Raw genomic sequence first — 20,512 nt, 5'->3', positions numbered from 1 at the left:
GTAAGTGTGGTTACATACGGTATTTGTATTCCTCACTGTGTAATAAACAGGTGTTCCGACTCAACATCTTTACCCCAGCGATTTTGTGTGCCGATTTCTGTGTGGTTCCTCTGGCCGCCGCGAGAGGCGTCGCGATAAGAAATCCATGTACGCATGCATTTATCTGATTGTAGTAGTAGAGCTTATAGTCGTATTATGCGCAAAAAGTCAGCCTTTTCTCCTTGAGCGCCAATCTAGTGGCCGCCAGAAGAACAAGGACGAAAAAGTTACACATTCTGAACCGGAGTCGAAACACCTGTCTATTACACCGTGGTATTCGTGTATGATTATTCAATATGCGTGCTGAACACAGCGAACATTGCTCCAACTTGATTCTGTAAATTAATGCTCATCGAAGGACACGAACATCTGCTTGTTTTATGACAAATAAACTATCCACACTTATAAGTGACGAACATTCAATTATGCGAGTGACGTTGCAGCACATGGAGAGCGGACTGAAAATGGTTATTTGCCAATTCTTCGCAGCGTTTCAAGAGGAACCATTCATATGCAACCCTATGGGCTATTTCAACTGCACGATCATAATATTGAAGAAGAAAGGGGATTAATTAATGGCATTTTTCGGATGGTTTTAACGAGGAAAAAGCACGATATTCGTGAACGAATATTTTCTTTCCCTGTATGAAGAATGCAAAAAATACAAATATTTGTTCACAAACATTCGGGAAATTAGCGAATATTCGTTAACGCATGTTTGGAGCCGACGTTAACACAACATGACATTTCATTTGTCCGCCAATTCGTTCTTCTTGTACAACAATAGTCGGGGAGATATATGCGTTTGTAATACTGATATACTTGGACAGATATTAACCTGCACCACGTTACTGTTGTCACAATTGATTTATTTAAGTACCGGAAACTGCTTGTACTGGAACTTGATGTAAAGGGTAGCTTTGTGCATTGAGATTTGAATCTTGAAGCACTTGCATTTTCATTAAACCGTTCGCCAGTCTCGAATGAGCGAAATATTGAAATGTGCTACTAAAAATATTTCATTTTCATTTTCTATTGTGATTGAAATGCGCTTATTGTTTTTTTTTTTTTAGAGAGATTTACGTAAGTGTGTGATTTCATTTGTTCTTAAAATTACTAATTTGACGCCTTTTTCTCAGCATTCTTTCTTTGAATCTCAAGTAAATGAATCATTATTTTTGTTACACCTTTATCCAATAATACATGATGAAAATTATGCTAGAATGTTACTAGTAGTTCCTTACTATAAGAAAATTCTTTACTATGTTTAGGGGTAGTTATAATATTGTCCTTTGTATACAATCTGTCTAACAAAGGCGTGTCCGGCATAACTATATAATCTTTAACATAAGGAAATTAAATAACTTACATTTACTTTATTGTGATTAGTCCTGCGACCCACAACGGTGCGGATCTCAGAAATCACGAGAAAAATGTTTACGCTAATAACACACGATTGTTCATTGTAAAAACTGTTAATGGGGGGGGGGTTAGGCCGCAAAATTGGATTTTCTGGTTAAAATTTGAATTCCAGTAAACCTCTCTACAGGAAAGTACTAAAATACTTTATTTATGAATACTTTTCGATTGATTTATTTTTATTTTAATTTTAATTTTTAATTTTAATTACAATAAACGGGTTAGACAACTCTTTGGTACAATTAATTACAAAATGAGGTAGAAAAACGGACGCACATTAAGAAAGACAGAGAGAAAAAGAGAGAGGAAAAAAGAAAAGCATGAATATACAATATAAGACATTCAACGCAACAGACGTAAAAGCTTTATACGGATCTTATCTATTGAGTCGGAGAAAAAATCAAGTTGGTCGTGATAAGAATTAGCAATGCTACATATGCGATCGATACAATTATGTTTGCCATAGAGGGTTCGATGAGTTTTTACGTTAAAGAGATCACGATGCCTTAGGTTCTTAGTGATTACATTGAAATTTAGTTGTTTTGGTATGGGTTGACAATTTATTCCAGGATTCTCCAAGGTCGCTCCCGCGGGAGCTTGGGGTTCTCCCACTCTCGTCCGCGTTGTCAGGGATATCGCGCGTCGCTAACTGCGGAGACGCTAGCCCGGCTAGCCCGTCATGGCAGCCTTCGTAGCGTCGCGCGGTCTCCTTGACAACGGAAGGCACGCTGCGCCAGATGAAGATTGGAAGGGGAAGCAGGCGCGTGAGGGGGCCCTACGCTGGAGAGCCCTGATTTATTCGACTATTTATGACATTAAGTAAAAAGGTCAGGTCTGATATGATTCTTCCGTTTTCAAGAATTATCAAGTTTGCTCTGGACAGCCATGGCTTGTAATTGTGGCAATGTATAGGAATGCTAGCACCGGATTTATAAGCTATTAACCTTAGATATTTGTGTTGAACAATATTTATGCTAGTAAAGGTCCATTGTAGCTCATTTATCGATGCAATAGTAGGGATAATGTTTTTATGAGTGAACAACGTATAACTGTGAAGATATATATGCACCTTCACAGTCTCTTCATAGTTATACGTTGTTCACTCATAAAAACATTATCTCTACTATATATATACGTTTCGTCAAATTTTGAACTCGAAAGTAATGCGGTTGACGTGGAATGACCCATATACATATATAGGGTAAGTGTGGGTATTACTGCGGATGCCCCGATTGCTGCGGATATTCTAAAGCAGATCATATTTAATGTTGGAAAGTACATAACCTCTTGAAAATTTTTGATAAAATTATTTTAAACTCTATTACAGATAATTATTAATAAACATGCACAGCAAAGTTATTATTAATTCTTTTATCGTAGTTTGAAATTCGTCAAGGTGAAACCTCGGTCGATTCCCGCTATGGCGGTCATGAAACACGTACTTGAAAAAGATTTATATTTTTGTTATTAACAGTAATACATGTAATGCAGCATTATTACTCGATAGAGTAAGAGTTATTTTTTCAGAAAAACAGTAAATCAGTCATCTACATTTTAGTTTTAATTTTTATTTCTTACCGCAGTATTAGGTGCAGTACTTTACACCGTGTGCATGTATTACTGCGGCCTGACGACTGCGTAACCTAACCTTTTCTCCGATCGTACGTCAACCTAACATCCAAAGCGAGCCGCAGTGCATGAGTGACAATTACAACTCTATAAAGATGCCAAGAAAAGATAAAAGTGAAAAAGAAAGTATAACAAAAATAACAGAAAAGTCAATAGGCTTTCTTATACTAGTATTTCGCTTAACAGCAGTCCGCAGTAATACACGCGCAGTAATTGATATTTCGTTAGTAACTGGCAGGCAGCAATGCGTGCATGTCCGCAGTAACTCCTGCAATGACATTGATGTTTCAATCTCTGTATTTTTAATTAACTATACCTATTACCCCGTCCGCACATTTTTTTGTGGAATTATTAAGGTCCCAACTTTCTTTTAAAAAAAGAAGGAGGGACTTTCATTCATTTGAGCGCTTTATCGAAGGTTCTAAAGTTAACCTATCTTAAAAGTCCGCAGTAACACCCACACCTACTCTATACATACTCGTGTCGATTCGCAACCACTTCACCTTCAAAGCGTTCGAGTAATTTTCGGATTTTTATTAATAATGTTACTAAATTATCTCTCAATTTTGCAGATTGTAGCTGCCATATTGGATCCGCCATATTGATTTTTTCAAAATGCCAACTTTCCTTCAAAAGTACATGTATAGACGAACAATTTAAGCCCTCACACGTTTGTCTACGTTTCGTCAAATTTTGGACTCGAAGGTGATCCGGTTGGCGTGGAATGACCCATATATATCAATATACAAGGTGCTTCATCAGTGGAGAGACTCATGTTATATGAACGGTCATCTCTTCGAATATGCTAAGATGCGCAAGTTTATATTCCGTATTTACAACCCTTAAACTATATGCTATTATATAATATAGGGGTTTTGGATTCTTGTGGATTCGCAAAAATATACAAAGAGCTTCATTTGGATTGTTCCACAATTCTGCACATTCCAGTAGTTTAAAAATGTTTATATGATTCAATAGCAATAAATTAATACATATATTCATTTTCTATATATATATATATATATATATATATATATATTCATTTACACACACACACACACACACACACACACACACACACACACACACACACACACACACACACACACACACACACACACACACACACACACACACACACACACACACACACACACACACACACACACACACACACATATATATATATATATATATATATATAGAAATATATATGCACACATTCGAATTCACCTTTATATATTGAAATAGAAATATATATATATAAGCTATTTCAATATATAAAGGGGAATTCGAATTGTACATCATGTAGACCTTCACAGGTACACGTTTTTCATTTATAAAAATATTATTCGTACTTTTTTCCAGAAATTAAGCTATAATAGACCTTTGTTAGCATAAATCAATATCGTGTATGCCGCTGTATTCATAAATAAAAGGGAAAGCATTTTACTAATACCTCCCCCTTCTATAGAGAGGAACTTTACTCGAATACAAATTTTAAGTAGAGAATCCAATTCTACGGCCTACCCCCCCCCCCCCTATCAACCGTTGTTACAATAAATAGTCTTATGTTATTCACGCAAACATTTTTTTCGCGAATTCTGAGATCCGTACAACGTTACGACGTGTGTCTACGAATTGATCGACCTGATATCTCCTATGTAGGCCTGCTTTGTATTACCACCACAGCGTAATCCCATAGCAAAGGTCTGGGTTAGGCCGAATTTGTCGAGCTAATTGTTTCGGGTTCCGAGCTTTCTTTAGTCGAAGCCGTAGCCTCATATACAGAGTGCTCGGCAACAGGTGTCAGAAACTTTAAGGGGTTATGGGTTGATGCCAAAATACGACAAAATTGCGCTTGGGGCTTCGTTTCCGAGTTATTAATTGTTGAAGGTACGCGAAAAAGCGTCTGATGTGAGTAACATACAAGGGAACCACATAATGTCGGTATTACTAGGGGTGTGCCAAGCGCCCCGAGGCTCGGGAATCCGGACTGCCTGCCCATGCTGACAGCCCGAATCGAGTTTCGGAATCAGAGTTGCCAAGCAATTTTCTACGCATGACGTCACAGAGACATATGCTGCCATGCATTGTAGTACGTCACCGCGTCACCAACACAAATCTACTGTTACTGTTGTAGGTGTTCCCCTTCTACTACGCGGAGGGAATTGTAGGCAACTCTGCGCGGGATCTCGAAACTTTCGAGATCCCGAACAATGCGAGAGTATCGGAATCCCGTCCGATCCCGCCCGAAATTTTCCGGCCCGTCGCAAGCCCAAAATATCGGGTACCTGCATACCCCTATATTACGCACCGCTTTTAGGAGAAATATTTGACCCCTGGTTGGCCGTAACTGTAGACACCGAATTGCTTACGAGATAATTAATAATAAGAGTTGCATTTGCCCGTTGGCGTTAAGTGCTTGAAACTTCATATCCCGAAAGTTCCCGTAGTATTGACCTATATTGGCCGACGCGATAACATCGACGAATCAAATCACATAATACAATAGTCCTCTTGCCCATGTGCCGTCCCGCTAGACATCTTCTTAGGAAAGCACCTAGATCTATCTAGGTGGCTACGGCACTGCCCTCGCTGTCCCTGACCTAAATAATGTATGCCGGCAGTAGTTTAACAAGTCAGACGCTTTTTACGCGTATTTTTAAAAATTAATAACTAGGAAACGAAATCTGAAACGCAATTTTGTCATTCTTGATGTTCGTCTTATTTTGGCATGTAGAATCATCCCTTAAAGCTTCGTCAGAACAGGTGTCAAGCTGTTGCCAAAAACCAGAGATGGGCAAAAAATTATCTAAGTAAAAATTTTGAGTTGAAATAAAAGACAAAAATTTGATTCGTTCTTCGTCAAATAAAATTTATTTTACCGGAGTTTATCCGACGAGGTGAAGATACTTTTGTTTTTCGAAAGTCTTTTACTCTAAGCTTCGAATAAATTTTTCATCTTTAGCTTTATCTGTATTCAATGTTCGAATAATTTCGGCAGGGGTCTGGGTCGTTCAAGGGCTAAGGCGAGCGAAACAGCGGTCCCCTGCTTCAGTCGCTCCCCCATGTGTCACCAATTTTACATAAACTGGAGTTCTTTATTTTTCATTGTATCGATCTGAAATTAACACCAATGGGTTCCTGGTATTTTCCGGATTAAACGTTCAAAATATCATGCAAATCCGAAATTTTTCGTGTAACTTCGTTAATTATAGCCTGAATTATATCGGGTTTGGTACTCTTTTCATGGGGAAAACACAAGGAGTCGATTGCTAACACCTTTGTAAAGATCCGGTGAGGAAATGTAGAAGGCTTGTGCAATCAGTGTCTTTTATGGCCCCATTGCTCTGGGGTGTCGAGCTTTCGACTCTCGAAGATGCTGGAATATGTATTAAGAATTGAGAAATCTCAAGTTCCGCATTTCTCATCAGATCTTTACGAAGGTGTCGCGAATCGATTCCTTGAGTTTTCTCCCTGAAAATGGTACCAAACCCGATATAATTCGGACTATAAGTAACGAAGTTACACGAAAAATTAATTTGCAGAATTTAAAGACAACTTTATTAAAAATTGTCTGATTTGCATGATATTTTGTCCCTGCAATCGGGAGAATACCAGGAATCCATTGGTGTTACTTTCAGATCGATACGATGAAAAATAAAGATCTTCAGTTTATGTAAAATTGGCGACATATGTCGGAGCGACTGTAGCAGGGCACCGCTGTCTCGCTCGCCTTAGCCCTTGAACGACCCAGACCCCTGCCGAAATTATTCGAACATTGAATACAGATACAGCTAAAGATGAAGAAGTTAATCGAAGCTCATAGTGAAAGACCTACAAATAAGAGCAGTATCTTTGCTTTTTCGGATTAATTCCCGTCGAATAAACTGGTTCAGTTGGAGGCGCTTCGAATAAGATACTTCGGGGTTATTCGAACTTCGAATAACGGGTAAAGGTAAAGTATGGTTTATTTGATTTGTTATTTAAATAATTTATTTATTTAGATAATGCCCATCTCTGCCGAAATCCCCGTATCTCCAGACATTTCCAATGGTGTTCACGTTGGGTGACTGCGATGGCCAATCTAATACTTGAATGCCATTTCTTTCTTTTTTTGATTTACCCATAAATACGGTTGAAGTTCCAATTTTTTATTTCGAGAAGTAGTCCGAAATGTGCACTTTTGCGATGTGCTTGTCGGCTCGTTGGAGAAGTTTACCTATTAGTAAGAATTGATTAAGCCGATTAGTACTGGTGTGTGCCCATTCAGAAAGAAGAAGCTTCGTCAGAAAATATAATATTGTCCTAATTCCGGTCAATGTTTGCGCCCGCCTACATGGTCCTTTTTTTAACGTTCTTTCCCGGAAGCACAGCTTTTGTTACTGAATTGAAAAATTTTGAGTTGTAAACAAATAAATAGCTCCAAATACTTTCACAGGATAGGCCTGTCGAAGATTTGCTGAAAATGTACCTACTGATGTACAATTCGTTAATCTTCTTTCGTTCTTTTTCGCGTCGCATCACATATCGATTAACCATCGACAGTTTTGGTTCTTTCAAACCGTTTTACACTCTTGCATACAAATGTTTTCGGCTTCTTCATATACTTTTCAGCTATCTCCTTGTGATATTTTTCGTCCTTTCGAATGCGTGCACAAAGCGACACATTCGATTTATTTGACAAACGCAGCACTCGAACTTATATTCGTCGTTTTTTCAAGAAGAATAGACAATAACTAAGAATTTTCCTATAACAGATCATAGGGGAATGGTCAAGATGTTCGATTTTTACAACATTTTATATATATGTAATTGTTTCCAAGGTAAAAGTTTTACTGGACACACTCTTGTTACACAGACAGTAACTTACTTCAGCAGAATTCTCTTACAATTAATGTCTCATTCGCATCACGCATCTATTTTCGCTTCTCTTTTCCTGGATTCATTGTTTTGAAATCCTGTATAGCACTCTGATTAGGTTAATTACACGCATTACATATTCTAGTTTAAGTTTTCGATTATAAATGATCAGATTCGCAAGCTGCGTTAGTGACGCCATTTGTTACAGGAAATTCTGGTTTTTCCTCGGCCATGATTTGCCATTTTACAGCTATCGCTACGTTTTCTTCTTGACTTCCGACATTGTTCTTCGCTTCTTTTTCCTGTTCCAGCAGTTGCCGATCTTTCCGATGTTCCGTGTACAGCCAGCTGTTTATAACAAATGTACTTTAGCATTTCACATCAACGCTGCCAGTCAACTGATTTAGTAGAACTTATCAAAATATTCTTCCTGAATCGATATAAAGGCAATATTATTGGGTTGCTGAGAAAATCTAATTATAGCGTTATACGTGGAATAATAAAATTGGTAATAAACTGTGTTATGGACTGTTAAAACCTGAAGAAATGTCACTGCTAACTATCAGACGGTTTTTATCAAATGAGTGGTTAAGAAATTATTTTACAATAGCACTTTTGAGAATATGTCTTTGTTAAGACTAAAGCTTTAATAAGTCTTAATAAGTCTGGCTGTAATAAGCATTCACAATGAAAAATAAAAAATCCGCATTTCTTTTGATTTTTAACATTTATGATCTTGAATCATAGATAGATTGACTAAGGTCGATGCCAGATATATTGGCCGGTGAATTCATTTTCGCGAGCAGCGATCGAGATGAAATCAACCACCACCACCTGACGATCGTAGATTTGTCAGTTGGAGTTGCGTGGCCCCCGAAGGGTATAGTGAGTAAAGGGTATGGCTCCGCCTGAACATAGCCGTATGGCTGTTATTTATTTTTATCGTAATAGTTGTGTGCGTTACGAAGCTATGCGTAAACCGAGAGAAAGAATCAATGTTCTGACCAATAAAGTTCCACAATTTTTCGAAGCTAACGCACACCTATTCTGATGGGTGTATTTCTACGCTGACAGCTCGGTTTGGCCTACACGCCAGAAGCTTGGCACTATCCCCACCACTTCTGGCTCACTCTTTTTCTGCGAAGGCGAGAGCGAGTCAGAAAACATTGAGAAAAGGATCACCGAGGCAGGCAAACTGTGTGTTGGGAGAATACCCCTCACGAAACTCACCGGCCAATATGTCTGGTTTCGAACTTAGTAAATTTACGTATAAAAGTTCGAAAACACTCTGCACACTTTAGAACTCAAACGGACTTTCTTATTAATTTAATAGTCTTCGACTTTTTAGCAGATAAAATAGAAGGGTCTCAATAGCACAGTTTCAGCGTCTACTGATCCCCAAAAAAGAACTTACAAGAACGCGATAACGGCGGGCATTGTCATACACGCACCAACAATAAAAAACGTCCCTGGAAACGTTTTCATGGTTGCAGCATAAATAGAACTGTACACTGGCCCATAAACGAGTGGCATCAGAGATTCGCAGACGCCAAATAGGGAATTCACTTTGCCTATAAATAAACGAGAATTACTCTTCGTTGTGGTTAATTAGACATACACAGCTGGTACGATTAGTCAAAAGCAGTAGGTAGTGCAAACTGAGTTAAAGACGATAACAATATTCAGGTTGTAAATCATCTCGGAAAGCCTCATTAGATTATGTTCGTATCAAAAGAAAAGACCGTGGAAACTTAATTAGATATACTATTGGCTTAACCACAGATACCGTCAAATAAGACTATTTTTTATACGGTCCTGAGAACGTAAAGCTCGAATATTCTTCGATTAGATTGAACTACGGAAGGTTGCGTGCCATGCTCGACCAGGTTTAATTCAGTAAACGGTAAATCCTCGTTACCAGCCCGACGCGCGAGCTTGGCGGCGGGCTCCTAACGTGTTGTGGACGCTATTCCGCGCGGCCAATGGCGCGAATGAGATAACCCAATGAGCGAGCAAGAGAAAACGAAACAGTTGACACGAAGTTGCCGTCGACTCTTTCGTTTCCTCTCGCTCACTCATTAGGTTTTCTCACTCTCGTCGAAGGATTCCAAGAAATGGTGGAGATAGTCACCGGACTCCTAACGTATTGTAGAAACGGGCTGGTAACGAAAATTTACTGTATTTCAATATATTGTAACTTTCTAGAACATGGTGAGGTGATTCCTTTTAAAAAATAACGAAAAATAAAAATGTGGAGTAATTTTAGTTTATTGGAATCCGCATTTTCTAGAAATTTAATTTTAAACCCAGTATGCGACGAACAGTGCGACGATAAGTTATTCGCAATGTCATTCTGTACTGCCGACGTAGTGTATACATATACATACGTATATACAGTCTGAATGCAACGCATAGGTTGCAACTTTAATGGATGACCCTGTACATATGTATATGTATATGTGTATGTGTATGCGTATGCGTATGCGTATGCGTATGCGTATGCGTATGCGTATGCGTATGCGTATGCGTATGCGTATGTATATGTATATGTATATGTATATGTATACAGGGTGTCCGAAAAATGTCGGAGTTCCTTGAAAGGGGTGACTCAGGTGGTGATTCGAAACAACTTTTTCCTTAGCGAAAATATTGTCGGAAGCATCATTAACGAGATATTAACAAAAAACTCCGGGAAATCAGAGCGTGAGCCTTCGCTCGAGCTACCGCGGTAGCGTTGGCTACGCGGTAAGCAGCTGCGCTTGTATTACGAACAAGCAAATCGATATGCATCGAAGGAAACCGCGCAAAATAACAAATGAGAAAGACGTAGCATACAATCGAACTTTTGGTTGTCATTTAAAGTTAATGAATAAATGAATAATAATGAATAAAGGATAAATCGAGGAAAATCATGTCAAACGTAAAAAGACGATAGTAGGGACATAAGGGGTGTTCTGGACTAAGTGGGGGCGAGGGAATCGCTCGCGCACAGGGATAACACATCGCTGCCGCGTAAGCCGTATGCGCAGGCGCGACTCCCAACGTTTGAACAAGCAGCGAGAGAAAGAGAGAGAGGTACGATGCGCATCTTTCTCCGTTTGTAGACAAAACATAGGTAGGTATTACGCGTAAAATTTGTAAGTCGAAACCTGCATCAGTATCATCGCGAATTTGGTGCAGCAATCGCGCGAACAAGTATCGAAAAATATAAATCGAGAATGTTGGAAGGTTCACTTTTGAGTGTAATACGCTGCATTGTTGGGCGCGTTATCAGCACAGCCTAATTCAAAGCGGTACCGGAGCGCTCCCATATCCCAACGGCAAGATGACGCACTCCATACTACGGCCCAGCCGCGCAATGCGTGGGAACAGGCGCGGCCGCGAACGAGTTATGCGCGTATCACACTAGCTGCTGTGGCCGTCGCTCGCGGCTGCCGCTGCCGCAGAGGCCGGCTGTTTTCCAGTCACACACAGGTGGCAGTTGGTGCAGCCATGATGTAAGGATACACGACGTTTAAACAGGGCGCGCGAGCGAGAGAGGACTACGAAATACCGTCTCCCCCCCTCCCTCCCTCTCTGCCTCTCTCTCTCTGTCCCCCTCCCTCTCTCTGTCCCCTCCCTCTCTCTCCCTCTCCCTCTCCCTCTCCCCCTTCCCACCCCCTCCCTCTGCCTCTCTCTCTCTCTCTCTCTCTCTCTCTCTCTCTCTCTCTCTCTCTCTCTCTCTCTCTCTCTCTCCTCGGACAAAAAACATAGGTATTATGCGCTGGCACTTCATCGTTGTCGTTGTCGTCGTAGTCGTCAGAATATTATGCTCAGAAGATTGAAGCGATGGAAGTCGATACCCCTGTCGGTGATCCACTAGTCGAAAGAGGAATTCATTATATCAAGCGTGGGGTAGAGTAGCAAAACATATTCGGGGTGAGCGATGCGATAATGCGTTAAAGTATGATTCCACAAGGAATATTTGTCACTGCTTGATCGGCAATGTCAAGACGGAAACGATTCATGGTAACGCGCACGCAAAAGGGGCCGTGCAAGGTATCAGATAATACAGACAATCGTGTGAAAAAGTATTGTATTTATTAGTAACATATTATACACGGTGATTCTCCAGCGACGCCTATCAATAGGGCCCTTTACACGGACGGTCTTGCGCGCGGTCCGGCCCGCGGGCCGGCGCGCCACACGCCGCGCGGCCCGCAAAAGTACGTGAGGCCGGATCGTGGCGCTCCTTCGCGCGGGCCAGAAGGTCGTACCCGTCACTACTTAGAGATAGCGAATTCGGGCTCCCATTTCTACGTCGACTCCACATGCTTTGTACACGATCCACCGCAGTGGTGTATTGTGTTCTACCTGTTCGATGTATATTATCGATCTGCGAAACGATCGACAAGACACGATCGCGATATACGTTCGCGAAAAGTATACAAATTCCTCGATATACCTGGCCTATAAAGGATATCATAAATGCTGTTACTGTAGGGTACACTGAAACATCTGTTTTTACGAAGCTAAATTTGGTTGACCTGAAGGTGCTATAAATTCTAGAAATGGTTTATGACTCAGTTATAACAAGTGTAAAATTTTACAAGGGTACATTAAAAAATGTCCAAATGTTTCCCCGGCAATGCGATGGCAAATGAAATTGCAGTTAACACATTCACTGTTGTGACGATCATAAATATTACTATCAACGGCAATAATTACCATGTCACTGCTTGTTTTAATATAAAAACTAATATTGATAGACAATAAATACATATAGGTATGCAAGTGATGTTATGTCTAAGATAAATGATGAAGAGATGTAATATGCAAGATGTTTTGAAGAAGGGGGGTAGTCTTCTGATTGCTCGTGATGCAGGTCAAATTTTTCACCCACGCTCTTGCGTGGCGCGCAGCAAGAAAGCATCACAGTCCTGCCCGCGCGCCAGAAAGCACCACGCTCCTGTCCGCGCGCAAACCTCGAATCCAGAAGAGTTTTCATAAGAGATAGAAAAGGTAGTTAGAAAAGGAAAAAACGATACTTGGAACCAGGCTCGTTGCGCGCCTCAGGATTTCCGACAGTGCGGACGAGTCTGAGGCGCGCGACGAGCCTGGCAGCCGATCCTGGCAGCCAAGACTCCAAACGCAACGCCGTCGATAAGCCGTGCCTCGATGGGTTTCGAGGACTTCGACCCTCGAGACCAGGGGGTCGTACCATGTTGCCCCCTAAGACGTGGCGAATAAAAAATTCTACATTTCGCACCGGATCTTGGCGAAAGTGACGTGGATCGTTTCCTTATGTTTTCCCGATGAAAATGGTCCAAAAAACGACACAAATCGGATTGTAATTAAGGAATCTTCATAATAAATTGATTTCCATAACTTCGTTAAAAATAGTCCGATTTACATGAAATTTGGTATAATTTTCATTTGAAAAACGTAAAGAATCCATCGGTATCACTTCCATATCGATACGATAAAGAATAAAGTATACAGTTTTTCTGAAAGAGGTATGAATCCTTGGCGGACCGCAGCGAATCGAGGTCGGCGACCCACAGTCGAGGGTGAAATATTCATTACAACGTATTGAGAAATTCTTTACTCTTCGTCGTATCGATATGAAAGCAACACTAATGGATTCCTGGCGTTCTCCCAATTAAAATGATCACAAATATCATGTAAATCGGACTATTTTTAACGAAGTTATGGAAATCAATTTATTATGAAGATTCCTTAATTACAATCCGATTTGTGTCGTTTTTTGGACCATTTTCATCGGGAAAACATAAGGAAACGATCCACGTCACTTTCGCCAAGATCCGGTGCGAAATGTAGAATTTTTTATTCGCCACGTCTTAGGGGGCAACATGGTACGACCCCCTGGTCTCGAGGGTCGAAGTCCTCGAAACCCATCGAGGCACGGCTTATCGACGGCGTTGCGTTTGGAGTCTTGGCTGCCAGGATCGGCTGCCAGGCTCGTCGCGCGCCTCAGACTCGTCCGCACTGTCGGAAATCCTGAGGCGCGCAACGAGCCTGGTTCCAAGTATCGTTTTTTCCTTTTCTAACTACCTTTTCTGTCTCTTATGAAAACTCTTCTGGATTCGAGGTTTGCGCGCGGGCAGGAGCGTGGTGCTTTCTGGCGCGCGGGCAGGACTGTGGTGCTTTCTTGCTGCGCGCCACGCAAGAGCGTGGGTGAAAAATTTGACCTGCATCACGAGCAATCAGAAGACTACCCCCCTTCTTCAAAACATCTTGCATATTACATCTCTTCATCATTTATCTTAGACATAACATCACTTGCATACCTATATGTATTTATTGTCTATCAATATTAGTTTTTATATTAAAACAAGCAGTGACATGGTAATTATTGCCGTTGATAGTAATATTTATGATCGTCACAACAGTGAATGTGTTAACTGCAATTTCATTTGCCATCGCATTGCCGGGGAAACATTTGGACATTTTTTAATGTACCCTTGTAAAATTTTACACTTGTTATAACTGAGTCATAAACCATTTCTAGAATTTATAGCACCTTCAGGTCAACCAAATTTAGCTTCGTAAAAACAGATGTTTCAGTGTACCCTACAGTAACAGCATTTATGATATCCTTTATAGGCCAGGTATATCGAGGAATTTGTATACTTTTCGCGAACGTATATCGCGATCGTGTCTTGTCGATCGTTTCGCAGATCGATAATATACATCGAACAGGTAGAACACAATACACCACTGCGGTGGATCGTGTACAAAGCATGTGGAGTCGACGTAGAAATGGGAGCCCGAACTCGCTATCTCTAAGTAGTGACGGGTACGACCTTCTGGCCCGCGCGAAGGAGCGCCACGATCCGGCCTCACGTACTTTTGCGGGCCGCGCGGCGTGTGGCGCGCCGGCCCGCGGGCCGGACCGCGCGCAAGACCGTCCGTGTAAAGGGCCCTAATGAGATACCGCCTCGTACCCCGTGGCGAGGATCCCCCAAGGAGTTGGAGTGCCCATTAAGAAGTAAGAAACCTTCGACTTCCGTATATCTCATCAGATCTTTGCGAAAGCGACGCCAATCGATTCCTTATGTAACGCCGATGAAACTGGCACCAAGAACGACGTAATTCGGACCATAATGAAGGAAATTCCACGGGAAATCAAATTATATCATTTCAAGCAAACTTTGTTAAAAATAGTCCGATTTACATGCCATTTACCATGTTTTTAATCGGGAGAACGCCAGGAATGCGTTGGTGTCACTTATATATCGATACGATAAAGAATAAAGAATAATTTTATTTCTGAAACAGGTATGAATCCTCGGCCGACCGCGGCAAATCGAGGTCGACCCCCCGCAGTCGAGAGTGAAAATGTGAAATATTCATTTCAGCGTATTACGAAATTCTTTATTTTTTATCACATCGATATGGAAGTGACACCGATGGATTCCTTATGTTTTTCCGATGAAAATCATATCAAATTTCATGTGAAACGGACTATTTTTAACGAAGTCAGCTTGAAATAATATAAATCAATTTCTCGTAGACTTCCCTTCATTATGGTCCGAATTACGTCGTTCTTGGTGTCAGTTGCATCGGTGAAACATAAGGAATCGATTCGCGTCGTTTTCGCACATATCTGGTGACAAATACGGCAGTCGTAGATTTTTAACTTCTTAATAGGCACTCTAACCTCTTCGACGGTCGAAAGCCATAAAATTCGGTGAATCACTACAGGGGTTTGTCCTCGCCACGGGATACGCGAGGCGGCATCTCTTTGACGGGCGTCGCTGGAGAATCACCCTGTATATAGAAAAAATATTATATAGGAAACAACATAAAGATATACATACTATTGCGGCGTCTGGTATGCATCACGAACGATCAATTCCAATCCTAATGTTAATAATTCGAAATCTATCAAAGAGTTCGGTTCGTAGCAGTCGCTTTCGTTAATGATTTTCTCGTAGTCCGCGGTCGTTGTAGTAGCGGTACGTATAATGTTGAAAAAGGAGGCCTACTTGCTGGTTACGGCGTACAGAATTTCTAATAAACACGAGAACATGTAGTCGATACAACGAGCATATTTGAACATTTGAAGTATTGTAGCTTCAGACATGTATATGACGAAACTATTATCCTAGATTTTAGCAATTCGTCCACTGTGAATTCGTGTGAAATCGATACGCAAATAATCGATCGCGATAGGGTCTTGGTACGTTAATGGTGCATCGAAGCGGAAACGTCGAAGTATTTGTGATTCTTGCTGCAGTAGAAGCTTCCACATAGACATGGAGAAGCAAACCTCGTGGCATTTATTATCGACTATCGCGATCTCGATGCGACACGAATCCTGTCCGATGCAAATTCCGATTATGAGACTTTTGCACGCAGTAGCGGTCAATGGATAATCGCGTCGGTACTGATGCAGATGTATTGCTGTAAGAACCACATACCCAGAGTTGATGATTCGATTGGCTTCATGTAAATTGAAAAATACCCAGAGGAGTACTATGTACTATGTACCTCATATTCTGTTGGTGTTGCTGCTGCTGCTGTTGTTGTTGAGGTTGTTCTTGTTGGATTGGAAAATCTGTATCGTTCCAGTGATTGATATGGTTTCCGCACATGTGGGAAGTGTCGTTGAACTGTCGGTTATACAATTTGAATATGCACTACCGCAGAGTCTACTGAACGGACACGGTTACTAATTTTGCGGACACGAACGTATGCAATGGAATGAAATCTGCAAGACCTCTCGACTCCGCTTTTTATAGTAGTTCATTGACATAAATGTGTAGAAGTAGAGTATGTTGGTGGGGCGGTGGCGATGATGGGGGTGTCTGAGTCAGCGGTATTAGTCAAATTATGCGTAGTACGAACAAAAAATGAGAAACAAAGAGTGGTGGAAAAAATTAATGTAAAAAAACAGTGAAGGAAAAAATGTGTAGAAAAAGTGTGTAGTGTATAGTGGAAAAATGTATGTGAAAGAAATACCAATAATTGGTAGTATATAGTTTTCGCATAAAAAATATACCGTGGGAATTCATCTGAGGTGAGAAGGAGGTTGATAAGGAGAAGAAGGAAAAGAATGGTAAGAAGCATGAGGAGAAGAACAGAGTCGGTACAGTGAACAAGGATCACGATATCCGAATGGGCAATGGTGATAACGATTCGGCTGCCCCTACTGTGCGATGGATCCCCGTATCATGCATCATGCTTATCGCAGTCTTTAAGAAAGGCTGACACGCCACTGCAAGGGATCATTATGCGTTTCAATCAGGATGTGGAGCGACGACAGCAACGAGATGAAGGAGTATTTGGTAAGTGATATTTGTACGTAGCGACTACGAGTTTTTTTCATTAGAAGTACATATTTCCTACAATTTCTCATATGTTTCAGCGAACGGAGTATCCATATACGAAGGGATGCTACAGCATTAAATGCAGAAAAATTATGGCTTCAGGCAGTTTTGACGCGAGGTTTGAGTTGATTTAGACCGTTTGGCGTTCAACGACGGCATCGACGAACCGGACTTTTGGGGTTTGCGACGATTGTTGAGCCGTAAATGTACGAATATGTGTTCAGAAGGTTTACTCGATATAATACAATCGCGATATGATGAACGTGCATAATGGTTACAGTAGTTAGACAATGCCGATTCTGTATATGGGTGGTGAGAGGTGAAGCAGGGTGGAGGGTACCGCACCGATGGCGCGGGGGCGAGGTGGGGAGGGGTACCGCACCGATGGCGAGGGGATGACGTCACAGGGGAGGGGGATTACAAAATGGCGTCGCAAGCGTTGGCGATGGTGGGGGTAATTGGTCAACTGTTGCAGCGAAAAGTTGAAGATGAAAATTCCTTAGAGTTGATCTAGTGACCCCGCCGATCGATGAAAATTCCCCATAGATCCCATATTGACGCCACCTGTTAGATGCTTCAGGTACTTTGTCCACCTGCTGGATGTTTAAGGTACTTTGGACGCGTATCGTTACCGTGCAATCTCCGTACCAGTGATGCCAGAACGGTGGGTTTTGTCCCACGGCCGCTACCACCACTCCACGACCAAGCGTACCCATCCGTGTGCCGTACGCGCTGCCTGGCCACCGCTCTCCGGCGAGAATTCGTTTTCCCGACATCGAAGCGCTTGGCGCGCAAGCGAAAAATCAAGACTTCAAATCCCGGTGCGGATATTACTTTTTTTTTTTTAATTATTCACTAATTTCTCTTTCTATATTCTCAGCAGACTAAAGGCTTAAAAACTATTAATTTACTAAGCATTTTCGAAGCTTGATTTGCTGCTAAAGTGCGATCCTGTTTTGGCTTGTATCGCACCACTCCAAGCGTAAGTACCCTACCTTCTGTCAGGGTGCCGTACGCGCTGCCTGGCCGGCACTCTCCGCCGAGAATTCATTTCATCGAGGTTTGAACCTCAATGCGAAGATTCTACTTTTTTCATTAATTATTTTCTAACTTCTCTTTCTATATTCTCAGTAGAATAAAAACTTGAAAACTGTTAATTTACAAAGAATTTTCGCAGCAGGCTAATGTACGATGTTGGTCTTCTGCTTTTTGTATACATAAACAGAAATAATTCCTTGAAATGCTACTTACAAAATAAGCGCCGTTCTAGGATGGACTCCTTAAAATTCACGTCACAATGAGCAGTTACAAGCCAAAAGAGGATCGCACTTTAGCAGCAAATCAAGCTTCGAAAATGCTTAGTAAATTAATAGTTTTTAAGCCTTTAGTCTGCTGAGAATATAGAAAGAGAAATTAGTGAATAATTAAAAAAAAAAAAGTAATATCCGCACCGGGATTTGAAGTCTTGATTTTTCGCTTGCGCGCCAAGCGCTTCGATGTCGGGAAAACGAATTCTCGCCGGAGAGCGGTGGCCAGGGAGCGCGTACGGCACACGGATGGAGGGATGGGTATGTTTGTGTGGTGCGGTACGGACGCTAGGAGGGGGTACGCTTGGTCGTGGAGTGGTGGTAGCGGCCGTGGGACAAAACCCACCGTTCTGGCATCACTGCTCCGTACGCGTGCAGGGATCGGTGCGCAGGCGCAAAATATAAGGCGGGAAAGGATGTAACGCGGATGCTGTAATTCGACACTCTCTCACGCGTTAACTATTCGAGATCAATTAATCTAAATAGCGCAACCGCCTCATGATCGCTACGAAAGAATGCGACGTCACGTTCGTATAAACATGCGCCGACGAAAATGCTTTTACGCTCTCTCACACGCCCTTATTCCACTCATAATCTCGATACATGCAAATACTTGATATGTTATTTCACAAGGGAAGGTGGAAGATAGGTGAGTAATTAGACATATTAATATTTTCTAATTTTGTGACATGGGGATGTCATGCGTCGCGCAGGCGCGCTCCGTACGAGCAATAGTATAGTACGCGCAGCGGCCGCCGGGCGGGGGGAGGAAGAGGGAGAGAGGCAGAGAGGGAGAGAGAGAGAGAGAGAGAGGGAGAGAGGGAGAGAGGAAGGGAGAAAGGGCGAGATGCGAACGTGTTTCGTAGTCCTCTCTCGCTCGCGCGCCTTGTTCAAACGTCGTAACTCATTCGCAGTCGCGCATGTTCGCACCGCTTTGAATTTCGCAGCGTTGACAACTCGCCCAACAATGCGGCGTATTATACTTGGAAGTGAACTCTAGGATTCTCGCTTTATATTTTCCGATACATAGTCGCGCGATTGCTTCACTGAATTCGGGATGATACCTATGCAGGTTTCGACTTACATATGTTACGAGTAATACCTACCTATGTTTTGTCTACAAACGGAGAGAGATGCGCACAGTCTCCCTCTCCCTCTCCCTCTCCCTCTCCCTCTCCCTCTCCCTCTCCCTCTCCCTCTCCCTCTCCACAGTTTTTAAACGATTTTATTCAGCTTCTATCCTCCGTTTGTTTGTTTCTATGTATGTAAGTTTCTTTTTTTGTCCGTCCGTCCGTTTGCATGGGTCAAATCTGGCAACTCAAATTTAAACCACTTCCAAGTATCCAATTGTCTTGAAACATTACAGGCGGGCGTAGTTAGGATGACAATACAATATTTAAAAAAAAAATTAACCCGAGGGGGTGAAAAAATTACCCAGTTATCAATAAATATAAACCATAGCCGCAAATCCAAACGACTTGAAATCAGCCACTCGCGTTCCTTACGAAAACGACAAAAAGCCGCTGCGTTCGGAACGCCAGTCGCATCGCAATTACCGAAAATACACAATGTATCGAGAAATGATCCGTCACGTATGTACGAATAGTAAAAATAAAACTTTGCAGGCGATCGTGGTATATCACCATTGAAATTGTAGTACAAGAAAATAATTATTTTTTAGTTTCTAGCGCATTTTTAATAACATCGTTTAACATGAATTTTTTTATAATTTTTTTATTTTTAAAGCAGAATCGAAAATAATAATTATTTGTGAGTAAGTGAGAGGATAAGGAATACGCAAATTTCATTTTGTTAATATCGTACAGACGAAAATGTAATGTAACAGGAAATGAGTGAAAAATGATCACAGTTCGTTATTGTGATAAAAATCCCTAATTAAATAACGGCCAACACTGT

The 20,512-nt window shown here is 41.5% G+C and overlaps 1 protein-coding gene and 1 long non-coding RNA gene across 5 annotated transcripts in view; one reads left to right on the top strand and one right to left on the bottom strand.

The window, feature by feature from the left end:
* Nucleotides 1-4,674: 4,674 nt before the first annotated feature.
* LOC143371638 (putative peptidoglycan muropeptide transporter SLC46) overlaps nt 4,675-20,512 on the bottom strand; it is a 160,202-nt gene continuing 144,364 nt past the window's right edge. Inside the window, exons 5-7 of one of the 4 annotated variants that reach the window (XM_076817052.1) lie at nt 9,405-9,524; nt 8,228-8,301; nt 4,675-8,177 (exon numbers count right to left, since the gene is read on the bottom strand). In XM_076817052.1, coding sequence (XP_076673167.1) covers nt 8,112-8,177; nt 8,228-8,301; nt 9,405-9,524 — 260 coding nt within the window. In that variant the 3' untranslated portion in view covers nt 4,675-8,111. Of the gene's footprint in view, nt 8,302-9,367; nt 9,525-20,512 lie in introns of all 4 variants that reach the window. The other 3 variants (XM_076817051.1, XM_076817053.1, XM_076817049.1) reach the window with 3 other exon arrangements.
* On the top strand, nt 17,077-17,483 carry LOC143371692 (uncharacterized). Its single transcript, XR_013086091.1, has 2 exons — nt 17,077-17,246; nt 17,391-17,483. It is a non-coding gene; the product is annotated as an uncharacterized LOC143371692 (long non-coding RNA).

This window comes from Andrena cerasifolii, chromosome 7 (assembly GCF_050908995.1).
Source record: "Andrena cerasifolii isolate SP2316 chromosome 7, iyAndCera1_principal, whole genome shotgun sequence".
NCBI classification, from domain to species: Eukaryota; Metazoa; Arthropoda; class Insecta; order Hymenoptera; family Andrenidae; genus Andrena; species Andrena cerasifolii.
Note: the sequence above shows the minus strand (reverse complement) of the source record. Positions and strands in the feature narration are given on the sequence as shown.